The sequence below is a fragment of the Haliotis asinina genome, chromosome 2 (genome assembly GCF_037392515.1).
Source record: "Haliotis asinina isolate JCU_RB_2024 chromosome 2, JCU_Hal_asi_v2, whole genome shotgun sequence".
Taxonomy (NCBI): Eukaryota; Metazoa; Mollusca; class Gastropoda; order Lepetellida; family Haliotidae; genus Haliotis; species Haliotis asinina.
This window is the reverse complement of record NC_090281.1, coordinates 43719868-43735634: the sequence shown is the minus strand read 5'-3', so window position 1 is coordinate 43735634 and position 15767 is coordinate 43719868. Positions and strand designations below refer to the sequence as shown.

The window sequence follows — 15767 nt, the reverse complement described above, 5'->3', positions numbered from 1 at the left end:
GCGTTTGTCAGATGAGGCGATGTGTGAGTGACGTGTTTGTCAGATAAGGTGATGTGTGAGTGATGCGTCAGTATGATAAGTGAAATGATATAGTATGTCAGTGGAGAGAGAGAGACTTACTTCGACGGTTTTGGTTTACATTACTTGGTTATTATTACTGATCTTCAGATACCCATTCGGGGCCACTCTCTTAAGTCCGCTACATGCATTACGTCTAGGGTAGCAATGGAGTATTGATACAACTTCGGCTTAAACCGTTAAACCGCTTCGACATGAAGACACAATGCGACTTCCGAACAGAGATTCATCTGGGTCGAGATACCCGGTGATCCTAAGTTCATGTTAATGTGTGGCACGTACGACTATCTTAGCGCTAGGAGAGCTTGGAAAATCTAAATCCAGGATCATGTTCCCTGGAACAAGCGATGGAAGCGCTAAGACGGTGTTTTCTTCCATACTTTATCCTGGACACACAGCAGTCACAGCACTAACATCGCGTTATGTGAACGAAACTGGTTCCATTATGAGGCGCTATGGGGTCTATAGGCTTAGCGACGCGCTACTTTGGGCACTAACCAGATTCCCAGATCCCTGCGATATGCTAGACGGGGACCCAATTTATTATCATTCCTGCAAAGATGATAGGCCCCTTATTGTCAGCTCACGGCCATGAGCCCTTTCGGAAAAGGTTGGAAACGTTGTTTGTTACGGGACCTACGAAGGTCTCGTGGAGTGATGTGACCTACTTACTGGATCTGTTTTACTGTTGAGGTGGGCGACAGTGACCCTACCTGATGTTTCACTGTACTGAAGATAACCCCTCTCCGACAGATTGTTGGCCCACTCCTGCGATTCTTTACAAAGATCTTCCGAGGGAGATAATTCTGGGCTCCCGTGGCACATCCGGAACGAGTTATGTCCCTTTATCATTTCCTGTTTGAAGAGACTGAAATCTGCAAATATGAAACGTAGATATTACCATTGAATTAAATTTTGTCATAGCATTAAACGACACGACTTCATGTTGGGTACATTATCAGCACTAAAATCTGACAGACGTGGTCCTAGAATATGAAAATAACGTAATCTTTCCTTCTCGTTTGAGACAGCAGCTCGGAAGCTTGTTTTACAATTCACTGTTATGATCTTTTATAGTTTTGTCACCAAAGGTCTAAACGTCTCAGACAAGCATGGTTTCGAGCTTTCCCCACAACCCTTGTGTTGATCAGCTACCATCACTATTGTCAGAAATGCACGTTCCCATAGGAGACCAGACACTCCCTACTGCAATGGTCGCATTGTATCGCTGTTTCTAAAGTAAAATTGCAAATCCTGCAAAACATCTGGATATCTGCTTCATAACCTGATTCAAGACAAGTTTTAGGTGATGGCCAAACCTACATTTCAGAAGACAATGTATTCACGTGTTCCTGAAGTACAGTACTGGGCAAAAGAAGTTACACGTCCACGTTGGATTATTGCGAAATATAAACAAACAAGTAGTGGTTAATCAGTGGGGAATCTATTCGAATTCTGACTGTTTTCATTAAGTGTAGTTAAGTTGCAGATTTGTCAGCTCTCATTTTGTCAGCTCAAAGTACGCCTTCCTTTGGGTGGTAGTGTAGTCCATATGCGTAATGGTGTCAATGATCTTTCCTCTTTACAAAAGTGTCAAAATCAACTGTACACCGACAGCTGTCTGTAATTACATTCACAGTTTTAAACAGTTTAAAACGACAAATTAGATAAGATGCTGATTGTATTTGTAATATCTAGATTGAAATAAAACAAGTTCAAACGTGTTCGGTAAAATACTTGTACAGATGACGTATTTAATGGAACAGAATCATTATAATATGCTGATGAACACATGCTACTGCTGATGGGTTTTGTGATGAACGTTGACAGCATGTTTGCTTTTCTACATCCTAGAAAAAAACATATCGGAATAAGTTTTGAATGTTGCAGCTCCAAACACCTCACTTCAACGTCATCGACTATATTTACAAATACCTTGCCCAAAATACTGTCATGCTTCTTATTCCGACCAGGTGGATCTACAGTAGTCACACACGAGACTCGATATATACGAGTAAGAAAGATGCGTCTTTGTGTTAGAAAAACACTGGATCAGATGAACAGCGTTTTCTTCCTGGCAAAGGCACAAAATCGAGTTGTCACTAGAATAACTGTTCTGAATTTCAGTCTTGGTCTTGTGGATAATTAGCTGAGAATACAATTACAGTAAACAGCATGTCTTCCATGGAAAAGATTAACGTTTCTCCCTGGAGGATCTCCAGCTACAAGGCCCCGGGAAGTAGGGTGTTTCCATGTTTGGCATTGTCAGCTACGAAGGTCATGGCCACTGATGGAGTGCACGAGATGTGATGAGATCAATAAACTTGACGATGGAAGGTTGAAGGTCAGCATGGACGTTCAAGATGTGTGAAATACTGCCAGTGGCAAATTTAATACATCTATCATAACGCAAGATGCAAGGAATCGTAATATGTTACACTAATCTGGTTGAACAAGAACAGGGTCCAGTGTGACCTGAGAGACAAGGCGTCACATAAAACTACATGACGTCGACAGTATTTCGGCCATATTGCCCCTTTATCAATTTACACCATACTACTTCAGAATGTCACCGAAGGACAGAATACCTTATCTAACTTATCTAGCAACATATCGAAGGTGACTTTAAATTGTGTTGGTATTGAATGATAAAACATGTTGATGTGAATGTGTTTCAATACAGGAATTTGACCCAACGCGGACGGTTCATTTGTCTGGGTCTACGTCTGTTTTCACAGTCCATGATGTGGGTTTGTGTCCCAGATGTGACTCAAACCAACAAAGGTACTAGGATCCGTACTTTACTAAGAAAGCTGAATCCCAAATATAACATTTGTTACAACCCTATCATAGACAACTGTAGGTAATAAGTGAGTTTGTCATTCAAGAATTTTAAAACCTGCCCCCAAGAAAAGCATTGAATGTCCAGTTACCAGACAGTGATATTCACATTCACAAGGTCGCGCTTCATATTTCACGTGCACTGTGTAGATGAAACTCATAAAAAGTATATTCACGTGCATCACTGAGAGACAACTCATGGTGTATATTTGATGAGCATATGTAGAGACAACTCATGCTATATATTTCACGTGCATCACACAGACGTGACTTGTACGAAGTATACAGTTACGCACATGTTTGGTTCACGTGACTGCACAACAATCGCGTTCAAACATTTTTAAAGGTTCGGTTCTATCAATGTCATTAAAAGTTTCCTCAATTAAGTGCACTTGAACTCTGGTGGCCAATCAACCAATTTCAGTCTTAAAATATTGCATGGTTCGCAGTTTAGGCTCGCAGATGCCTCACTGTCCATGACATCCGTTAATAACACTTAATTTGCTGCCGGCAGTGACGAGCACTTGCAGTCCGTGATAACCGTATTACTCTGCTGAGTTGACAAGAATAACGGTTGTTGATCGCTCAGATTCGCCTTATGACTGCTCATCTGTACAAGGTCTCGTTGGAGCAAGCTGTTTATTTGCCATGCTTCAAGCTGGTTTGTATATTTCAAACATGCCCTATGTGTTAGAATGGGAATATGGATATGCAAAGTTTGGATGGTGACGTCAATGTGAACGGACTTGTACTCAATCATGTCGTGACATTCACGTGGCTGAGCTGCGCATGTGCGTCACGTGCACTTACAACGTGAATCGGTAAACCTGGTGAACTCAACCCAGTCACGAAGACAGTCGTCTACGAGCAGTCGTAGAATCTCTCGGGAGTCAAACTGCAATAAACTGTCACCCATTCAGGATCTCTCCGTGACCAACGTTGCTTAACTTCAACCGATTTATGACCTGGGTTCTATATACAGAATCACATACCACCACTTTGGTACTGCTTGTCACCTAACTAAACCCTAGTTTGCGTCACAGTTCCGAAACCTTGTCATTTATCCTTCACCCAACGATTACAGTAATCTCTCAGCGTAACGTTTAGTCTCTGAATTTATATAAATTTGATACAAACACATAACTCTTTTTCAGACTGAATAATTATACACGCTTCATTAAGGGCTTTAGCATCGCAGAAAGGACTTGGTGGAAGGGAAAACATTGAGGTTCAGGGACTGCAAGACAGGCTACAGATCTTGCATCTCACTTGGGCTCCTTTTCCGTTTAAATGGAATTATTCGTTTCCATGGAAATTATATATTTTAGAGGCTTAGCTTCAGTCTACCTAAAACACAGTTGATGGATCCGGGCTTGCCTTACGTGAACGCAAAACGGTTTGTGTTGATAGTTGCCAATATTGATCTTCTTGATGCAACCACGTGAGATGGAACGTTATGTAATTCTAGCGCGAGAGCAAAACCCATATTTACTTAGCGTACAAAAACATATTTATGCTTTTACAAACGACAAACAGTTTCTATAGCAATATCGGATGATTGTTCTTCGCATCGACCTGTCGGCTACATCCATCCATAAATAATGAGACAGCGGAGATTTTATACATATGTGAATCATGTTTTACGCCGCAGTCAGCAATATTGCAGCTATATGGCGCGGTCGGTAAATAATCACGCCTGGACCAGACAATCCAGTGATCGACAGCATGAGCATCGATCTACATAAATGGGATACGATGACATGTGTCAACCAAACCGATCCCGTTAGTCGTCTCTTACGTCAATCATGAGTTACTGAGGATCAGTTCTAACCCGGATCCTCACGAGTCTGCAAGTTCGTGGCGACATGAAACACAAACACATCATATTTGCAATAAAAATCCCGATTTTACTCGAGCTTTTCGATATGATGGCTGATCAGTCCAGCGTTCGATTCCTAAAAACTGGTACAATGGTCTTAGTGTCATTTGTTTTGGTCTATTTGTTGTTTTACGTCGCATTTATTTTCCAGATATATGACAGTGGGCTGTAAATAATTGAGTCTGGACCAGACAATCCAGTGACTGACATTTTGAGCATCTATCAAGCTTCCAAGTCAGCATGCTTTCTTCGCCTCTGCCATAATACTGTTATATATCTTCATATCCAAAAACTACCACAATCTTAATTGGAATTTAGATCATCTTGCTCAACCACCAACGTTTGAAACTGCATACTGCCCAAAAGGTTTACCGTCTCCATATTTGTTTACAGCCTAACTGATTAGTTATTTAGAGTTACTTCCCGTTTGACCTCCAGGATTCGGGGATCGTTTTCTCGAATCCGACCAACACACTTTGTTATTTGAACCTGATCAAAGCGACATAAAACAACACTCATTTGGTCAGGTTTGAAAGTCTGAGCTAGGGTGGAGTCCGCTATAATTATCACCTTTGACCCTCGTCGAGCGTCATTGTTTAACTAGTGAAATCAACAGCATTCAAGGAAAGCCCTGCAAGCTGTGAGTGACATTTATGGGTCAATGTGTTTGCAGCAGCAACCCCCTAGACAGTGATGCTATTAACAAGCGCCAATCAAAATAGATGTCAAAAACCTATTTCTCTGCAGTGATCTGCAGCTTCACTTGCGACAGGCTCATGCAGATTCGTGATAAGATCACGCAGTCTGTCAGCCACGATGGCACCTCCGAGTCAAGGCTGACTGTTATACCGTGACTTAACAGCACGGATGGGGATCGATGAATGAAGTCGCACGGCAGTACACAGGCACTCATTTCAAATTTATTGAACTTGATCACTCGTGTAATCGTTTTCACATATTTCATGAATTGTAAATGAAGAAGTTATCGCTACTACCAATAAGGTGAAATACTTTTTGTCGTGTTAGCTCAAGGGTGAAAAGATGAGCTTTCATCTGTGAATGTCCGTTGATAATATCGAGGTAATTTAAACATATTGGTTCTGTTCTCCAAAGTGATAAAGCGATGTTAAACTCTCATACTTTAAGATTAGAATTCGAAAGACCCTCATTGGTAAAACGACTTTGTAATCTAATGGAGAGTGCACTTGTCAATGAGAGCAGAAGGTCGATAGTTCGCTCCTTGTCTTCATAGTCATTGGGAACCCGTGAAGGTCCCGGGGTAGAATAGGCCTTCAGCAACCCATGATTGCCATAAAAGGCGACTATGCTTGTCGTAATAGGCGACTAATGGGATCGGGTGGTCAGGCTCGCTGACTTGGTTGACACATGTCATCTGTTCCCAATTGCGCAGATCAATGATCATGTTGTTGATCACTGGATTGTCTGCCCCAGACTCGATTATTTACAGACCGCTGCCATATAGCTGGAATATTGCTTAGTACGACATAAAACTAAACTCACTCAATCACTCACTCACTCATAGTCATTGGCATTATCAGCTGATATTTGTTGTTGTCAAGCCTGGTGATCGGGATTAAAGCTTGAGCTTTATGGTATAGCATCTGGGTAGGTTCTTACGTTTTCCCAATATTTCAGCAATACCACGGCGGGGGGACAACAGAAACGTGATGTACGTGCTGTTCCCATGCCTGGTATTAAACCTGGGTTTTCATATACACTAGTGAACGCTTTACCACTGAGCTATCCCATCGACCCTAAACACACGAGCACGCATGTTGATAAAAGGTGCAAAACGCTCCATCATGATGTAACCACCATTTCCCATGGTCTCAACTTGTTACACGGGACTAATGCATGTGGAGATCTAAACCGAACAACTCCACGGAAGTGTATATTTTGCTTGTTTAATATTTCAGGTATATAAAAGTACGTTATTTGATACATGATTCGTCTAGTGGTACAGAGGTTTTCCTTACTGATACGTTCTGGGTGGCTAACCGGTTGTCAGAACCAGCTGCAACCACAAGAGCAGTTAATAACATTCAGAAGTTAAGGGTCAGCCGTCATAGAAACTTGCACAGATACAAGACTTGTCTACTGGGAAAAGGCCAGCACAAAAATAAAAATAACGTCTCGTGTTAAACGTTTTCCTTTACTTGGTGATTGTGTTTTTTTCCGAACCAAATACGAAACAGTAAGAATCATGACAGTGTGGTTGTTTACTCCGGAATGAAAAACACCCACGTTTGCTGTTACTCGAAACGTCTCTTTACTGTTAAAACTTTAGGAAAGTACCGAAGCTGAATATGCAACGCGTTGACTTCGACTGACTCAACCAACTCCTTGCCACTGTTAACATCTCCACGATCGGCCATCTCCGCTAAAAGGAGACCTGTGAGGTGACAAGCAGCCATTGTAAGCCGAGACCAAATTTGACTCGCGATCTCGCACGCATATGTTCATCACGAGACTGCAATCGACAGCCATGAATGTCAGGTCAGAAAAGTCTCAGAAAAATGGTAAATTGTGATGGTATGTGATTATGAATCGGCAAATATCACGAATATTTGTCTTTGCAAATCCAATGACTGTTACTGGTCAATGCTAGTTACTTTAGAACTTTACTTTAGAACAGTTACCCCGGGGATCCAAACCAAAGGTTAGGGAAGAATGCTACCCAGGACCGTCGTGCACAGTCGTGCCTATATAAAAGTATCTTCCAATGACCTCATATACCGCACTGGAACCAGATTTACAAAACGCTGCTGTATGCAAGTACATTTCAGATAGACAATTCTGAATATGTAACCTTCAATACATACGGGAAGCGAACGTTCAACACACTTGAACCGTTAACAGCGATTTAGTCCGACGCTTGTTCACTGACTGGGAAATTTGCCGCTACCGAAATGCCATTTTTTAAATTGACTTCGATAGAAAATAACCCGTTACGAACAGTAAACACGTTTAAAGATTCTTGAAGCAGAAAATACCAACTATACGATGTTTAAACCGCATTTGTTTCAAACACTATAAAGCCACGTTTCTCTATTATATAGCACAATATATCTACATTTTCACGGCAAAACAGACGCTTTCCTTAAATTCGCATAAAACACGCAAGGAAGACCTCAGTAACTTGAATTATCCTCGGCCGGGCCATCTGATTGAACTGATGCAATAAACAAGCCACTGGTGATGAGCTCGCTGGGGGTCCTGTCATCCCTCATGTAATTATCTGATAACGAGAGTCGTATCTTTCACTCGGCTAATCCAGCAAGATGAGCTGCCACATGTTGGTTGCTGAGCGTTCAAAGGGCATATTTCTGCCACACACAACTTTGATTGGCTATATTCTCACAGACTGGTGGAGAAACAAACACATCCATCATACCTGAAACGACTACACCTTGACACCCATCCGTTGGTGCACGGACGATAATAGATCCATATGCAGTGTTCGTAGTCACAAGCTGTAATAAACAATCTATTGATTTAATCCCGAATCTTTGACCGATCTTTGTGATATTCATTAGCATTCTGTCAAAGGGGTCTGTTGGTATAATACAATTAACCATATTATCGACCAACATGCTTCGATATGAGGTGTGAGATGCCTCCATGTGAAATCTATCTTTGGGAGAAATGACGTCATAATCAAGATCATATGTATGTTTTTCATCGGGGAAAAGGGAATTTTATAGTTTATAATCAATAATTGCCAATATTTACAAGATAAACAAACCAAAACACGAGAAGCCCGTCAGTGTTACCTGCATAACATGAGTATGATATTTGCTGGCGTCACTACAAATACTGACGTTAAGATGGTACAAAGAGCGCCGTTGACGCCACATTAGGATATCACACCAACAATGACGTCATAGGGTATACGTTTAGGAGCCTTGAAGCTTATATCCAAGCCACGGCTTTCAATAATATGTGCACTACCTATCCATCCATTGCGACAGGCGGCTTAAATCTAAATGCACTCGCTAACCTTATCAAGCATTGTGACCAACAAATCACCTTTAACGGCAAGATTTCCATGACAACCGACATTACTGTAGATAATAAAGCTACAACTGTGTATCTGTTCGCCTCTTGTCCATTTCTTTAAATAAGGTAACCTACTAAGGAAGTCCTACTTTTATGGAGATTCGAACCTGGACGGTTAAAACCACAAAACAACTCTTTGACCATCGAGGTCGCCAGTGTACACGAACCATGTAATGGCCGACAAGACGGAAGGGAGATAATTACCGCAATACAGACCCCAACACCAGTCTTGGAATGAACCGTTCTATAACTCGGTTTGAATCGAAGCATTGTTTCAGTCGACATAATGTGTAGGTCCAGACAAAAACAACAATATACTAAATTCGGGTTTCCGTTTTTTTCCGAATTACATATCACCATCGCCACCACATTTCGACATAGCGGGTTAAGGACGACTTCTCCTAGTCTGTCGTACAGACCCCTGAAGTATATATATCCAAGAAAGCCGACGCAAGTCTAGAAAATGTGGCAAGTCTAGATTTCCATAGCTTCAGGCTGAAAATGAAGAAAGTCTCAGGGCTCCAATTCATTATATCATTTTTTTTTCGCTATGAACGTTTTTTCAGGAAAATATGTTCATTTAAGAGACTAGCTGTTCGTCTAGACCTCTCCTTGCTGTATTAGAAACCATTATTAGAGTCACTACCAATATACTATTCACGCATCTAACGCTTCATGAAATAACGACAAGTAGGCTATTCTTAACCCTTTTCACTTACTAACACGGCCTGGCTATAAGAGCCCGACACTTTCCCTTTGACGCTACGATGAACATCCCTTTAACCAAATCAGTGCATTTTCGCGTTACTGTGGAAATAGCTTTTGTGACCCAGTCGAGCTAATGTCGTCTCTGGGCCGAGACTGGAGTATGTCTGCGATGCCTATATCAATAACAGATGTAATGTACAATACTATTGAAAAGAGATGTCTAACACAAATAGACATCTGAGAATCTGAAATGGACAAGGCTGGTAGGGAAGTTACCGCTTTGATTGTCGTGACTGTAGTGAAATATACTAGCCTCTGTCGCGGTAAATAACTGTCACGATTCGTCTAAAAGAGAAGTCGCTACAGATGCGAACATGTAATTGCTGACGGTATCGGGTTACGATGGGTTTGGAGGGACACCACTTTCTGGGTTATTTTATTTATATCTCTGTGTTCCTGCTGCAGAAGAGTGGTGGCATTATTGTATCAGTGTTAGCAGAGACATGGATGTGGTGTTATTTGCTCCACGGCACTAGTCTGTAAATCACACTAAATAACCTAGTCATTGACATCATGAGCATTGTACCAGGCAAACTGGGATGCAACCGCATGCTATGTACGGTGTTTACAAACACAGAAACAGTATAAAGCTGAACCTTAGTTCAACTGTAATAAATTAGCGTCCAAAAGAAACGCCACCAATATTTTTCTGGTCTAAAAGCATCATGTAGTATGATATATTTTATTGTAAAAAGCAATCATTCAGCAACAGTATTTAATGGCTAACAAGACGAAAAACAGCGCAGCTCGTGATCTCATATCACATGAATGACACTGTTGTGCATTATCCAGTATTCGATCACCAATGCAGAATCGATTGGGAGCTTTTACAAGTTTCTGGACAGCACAGATTGTTCAATCCCGGGTGTGAGCATCCCTAGCCGTGACGCAGGCCCGTACCCGGCGTCGAACAGGGTAGGTGAGTTTTCCGACGTCTTGACTCGGGATCCGACGCCATTTCTTTTGTAGGGCAGCTGCCAAACCGTTCCCCGTCAATGGCTGATTGTGGTGTTTCTTGAAGAGCTGGAACCTGGGTTCGTCAGTAAAGTTCACTATTCGCCAGTTTAACTGCTGCCAGTGTCGCACGGGCCTGGTTCATCTCAATCTAGCACGTCGGCGTTGGCACGTCAACGTCATGCTCTTGAAAGGTCGATTGGCACGCACACCATGAATGCAGAGTCGTTTGGCCACAGTCTGTCTACTGACCGGATGTCCAATGCTGCTGGCTTTTGATGACGTCAAAGTGACGTATCGGTTCCTAAAGAGAAACAGTCGTAAATACCGGTTCTCTTTTGGGGTAGTGACCTTCAGCACACCGCTCTTTGGCCTGTCTGCAGTCTGTCGTAGACGTGTGACAAGTTTCCTGACGGTGGATTTGTAGCATCCTAGCCAAATGCTCTTGTGTCTGTTCCATCTGCAATACACCGATTGCTCTCTAGCTCCCTCTGCTCTGGTGTTAAACGAGGCATGTCCATAGTTGTCAATCAATTAAAATGATGTAAGAGAACAAATCTGGTTAGCGTTTATACCCTAGCTTGATATGGGTAACTTTGTGTACAGTTTCCGTTGTATTCGTGTGAATTTCGTTTACGAAATGCAAGTGCAAGTGGGAACAGACAATGTTGTGTTCCAGAGATGTGTTTTTCGCTACCTTCAAACATACCTACAGTTATTTTAACAATTTACAGTCGTATTTATTTTGGTGGCGTTTCTTTTGGCCACTTGTTTATGTTTTTATGCCTTTAAAAAGTCATTTTAGGATGTATTTAATTTTTTTTCAAATATGTTATACGGGTAAGATAGATACAATGATTTCAAAATTTTCCCTTTTCATTAAACTGAAAAACATATCACAAAATGCTGACTGACCTTTGTCTTTTTATCGTCATTGTCACTGCACATTACTCTCACAACGTGCACGTACAGCCTCCTCTTCACTATTTTCCATCACATTTTCCTACAGTGTTTGAATTGCGCTATAAAACTACAAAGCTTTAAAACTGCTGTGTTTATGCATTACACCAGTCAAAGGACATGTGGCGCCTTAAATAGTTCAATAAAAATAATACATTTGTATAGAATCACCATCCACAGTATCTCCTGTGGAAGAGCAATAAAAAATGACGGTCATCTTGAAAATGGCCACTATAACTACCTACAATCGAGCATGTGGGATGTTCATCACATGATTTCATGTGGTGTGGACACTAGGTTCTTAGAAAATGGAAATCTTTCTCAACTGGTAGTCAAACATTAAAATCTGGATCTGACTTCTGTGTTGCTGTGCTGTGTAAGATGGCGGTATGCAGCCATCACGTTCATGCGTATATTGACCGTCCAAATACTTATGCAAGTGTATAGTCATCATAGAGTATTGATACAAGAGCATCTGTCACACTCAGGCCGGCGAGCCACATCATATATACACAGCACCTCGAGACGTCAAATAACTAGGTCAAACCATTTACGTGTCTATAACACTACGTATGTATGTTATTCACGAGCAAATATTCGTCAGTCGAATGCATGATTGGGTATAAACTGTTTACTACTAATAAACAAATGCCATGCATCATGTTAATTTTTTGGTAAATATAACATTACGAATTCATTAAGCACTTGCGAAAAAGTTTTCAAAATGACTCAGCAACAGCGGTTATGATGTATTGTCTTCAATCGAACAATAGACGATTACAGAGAAATACAGTTAAAGGTAGGAGAATCCTGACACTTTGATATAGAATATATTTTCTGCATGGTTATATTGTGAATTTTACAACCGTGGCTATTACATATCCCTAATTTCGAATGAAGTGTTAAGATCGAATAAAGCATCTTTCAAACCGTTAGCGTGTTTAGTGAATTATTTTACGTTTTCATTGGCCCAGTGATAATTGTATTAGCTAATCACAAAGGCTGTGTCCGATTCCCCAAGTGGTCTCATCCAGCGTTTTATGCAAAAAGATGTAGACTGTAATTCAATTTAACACATCAAGTAAACCAGCAATGTTGAGATAACGGGATCAAAATTGCAACGAGACAAGCATGACCTCGAATTCGACCGAGGGAACTGACTTTGAAACACAATTTAAATTCGCCTTGATTCGATCCGAATTTCTCCGGTTGGATAATGCATCCGGTTAACTGATAGATCAAACCCTCAACCCATCTGCCAACCCTTCAATAAAACCTGTTATACGGGTAACCGATCCGATCTCAACTCAATACAATTTCTTCAGTTTAAACAAGACGATTCTGAGAAGATTAGGGAGATTGTCATTCGTCTACTTACATTCGTTTAAATTGAGACGCTCCATACCGTCTGTGCTCGTCCTCACAAGAGGCACATGCCTTGAGAGTAGAAATAATTCGATTTTGAATTCTAAACAGTTGTTCTACTTCAAAAGAGAAAATCGATACCGCGTCAAATACTCTTTGTGACGAAAATGTCGCTGACGTATTAACATCCTTCGAGCTAAGAAGAAAATTCTAATTTCGGACTTTCAATGAGGACAGACGGGCATTTTGTTTGACCCAGAAGGTTTTTGTTTTGCTGAAGGCACTTGTGAGCTATTCGGAAATAAGTATTTGCTGGACTTAAGGAATTTTGTTTCATAACAATGGATTTTGTTTTGACATGAAATTTTAAGGCAAACAAAAGCCTGAAAAACACCTCGAAAAATATTTTTGTGCGAGTCACTGTGAAATTATATGAGAAATCCTTTACTGGGCCATTGATCTCAGTGGCTATATAGGTTTGTGTCAGATATGCCGAAACAAACGCCATTGACTTTTCATTATATTTACTGGCAGGTTCAAATGAAAACGTCTGTATCTTTCACTCACTGGTGGTTCATCTACCAACTGTGGGTATCGTTATTTCCGTACCAAAAAAACGATCTGAAGTTTACGACATTCTGTGAACGACATATCCCGTCTGAAAACCGCAGCGTCTGGGACGGAAGCCATTAATGGCGGTGTCAGTCCCCTTTTTGTCTACATCTTACATGTGTACCTGTACCCATTTTCCGAGATAAGCCTTTTATTTATGGTACGATCGTTGCATCAGCTGGTGTAGATCATGAGTTCTGTCCCTTTTGAGGAAGACCCACTATTCAGTCATGGCTCCATAAATATGACTATCATAGCAGACATGTTCGATAACACACACTTATTACTGACGTTCTTGAGCATTGTTGTTTTCCAAAGAATTAAACGTCTTTGAAATACTACTATTAATAAATCTAGCAAGAATAAATTGTAGACAAAAATTTAACGCAAGTATTCTCAGCTGCATGTTTTTTGCCGAATGTACATTTCTAAATGTGGTTTGAAAGTTAAAAAGAGTAAAATGTGTCTATTTAATGTAAACTAACGTCATCACAGTTTGCTGACATTTTGTAATCGCTAATATTATTGCTAATCCTTGAACAGACAGTGACAGTGATGAACGTGAACAGACAATGACAGTGATCAGGTGAACCAAGTCTAAACACAGACACACATTTGTCAGAACAAGCTGTGCAGTATGCAGTTTGGCCATCTGAAGCTCTTAGATTTGTTGTGTTTCTCTTTTCCATAAAACATTCGACACACGGATGAACATGCCTATTGTTGTCAATGTCAGCAGTAATTCACTTCAGTCACTGCACGTGTGTGGACACAAGGGAGCGTTCGCGTCAGTACCGGGTGACCCCATTCCTTGCAGCCATCACTGCTCAACACCGTCTTGGAAGGGAAGGCACAAGTCATATATCATGTCTTACTATTGGATTACAATAACGGTGCGGTGAGGTAGTATAGTGGTTTCAGCGTTCACTCGACCCGGGTTCAATTCCCGGATGGGTACAACGTGTCTCGCCTTGTTAGTGCTGGATATTGCTTAAGCGGCGTAAAGCTACACTCATTCACTACAGCAATAACATTATAGCGGCATGTGTAGTTATTATCCATATCTGTCGCTTGAACTGCACTACAGCAATAACATTATAGCTGCATGTGTAGTTATTATCCATATCTGTCGCTTGAACTAGAACTAGAAATAAATAAACGTTAATGTCGTTACACTGGTATAGGGCCCGTAAGTAGGTCACGGCACTTCACGAGAACCTAGTACGTCTAGTGACAAACAACGCTTCGTACTTTTTCAAATGGTATCATGGATGTCAGTAAAATATCGATGTTCCTTGCAGGAATAACCACCACATAATTAGGTAACTATTACGACTGCCTACAGTTGTGACAGCCATGTATATTACATATTAATCTGGTCAAGTAAAGTCATTATTGGTGGTCGCGCAATTTGGAACCAGAACTGATTTATGAATTATGCCCTTGTCATTGGAAATCTGGTACCGGAAGTAAGCTGGGTCGATCGGACACATATTGTGTGTTGGGGTTTTCATGGACTACCGATCAAAGCAATCAGGTTTCTGTTTAAATTTCAGCATGATTCGTTTCCGCAATATTATGTTTTTCATGTTTCGAAGTTTCACTTTTGAATGTAACTGAACATGACGGCCAAAAATATCGTTAATGACTTTGCATTTCTGGAAACGTTGCGTTCTTGAGCTAAGGAAGGATGTTTTTGAACGAAGGTTAATTTAGGTTGGGAAACAGAAATAAGAAGTATTATTATAATTTGATCAAGTGATGGGAAGCAAGGACGTGTCTTTGTTTTGTCTAAAGTCAGAAAAAGTCCTGATTGCCTGTCAGATTTTCGTAATGCATTTTCCTTCTTTGATAATAAAACACTACCTCCTCTCTGACGCACCTTGCTTGGGTGAGAGCTCGCCATCTCTTCCTCTTTCATCAGTTGCACTTTTAGTAGAATTCCTCTCACGCATCAGTGTAATTTGATTAGACTGTTATAATTATCGCCGATTGAGATTCAAAACGAGGCTATGGTTTAGACTGGGACGACGGTATTGATCACAATAAACAGAAGACACAATACCATTCATTATCGAGGATGGCGGTTGATCCGCCAATACACTTATTTGTTTAATGTCTAAGCACATCATCGACCCTGATCAAAAGTGTTCGAATGAGCGAGCTGGATGTTACACCATGGCAATAGGGCCTATTCCAGTTTCACATATTATACGATTCGAACCCAGCT

At 40.9% G+C, this 15767-nt stretch overlaps 1 protein-coding gene across 2 annotated transcripts in view; it reads right to left on the bottom strand.

The window, feature by feature from the left end:
* LOC137273754 (Golgi-associated plant pathogenesis-related protein 1-like) overlaps positions 1-15767 on the bottom strand; it is a 79784-nt gene that overhangs the window by 12297 nt on the left and 51720 nt on the right. For both annotated transcript variants that reach the window (XM_067806585.1, XM_067806584.1), the window contains exon 2: positions 792-953. In XM_067806585.1, the coding sequence (XP_067662686.1) occupies positions 792-953 (162 nt within the window). The remainder of the gene's footprint in view (positions 1-791; positions 954-15767) is intronic.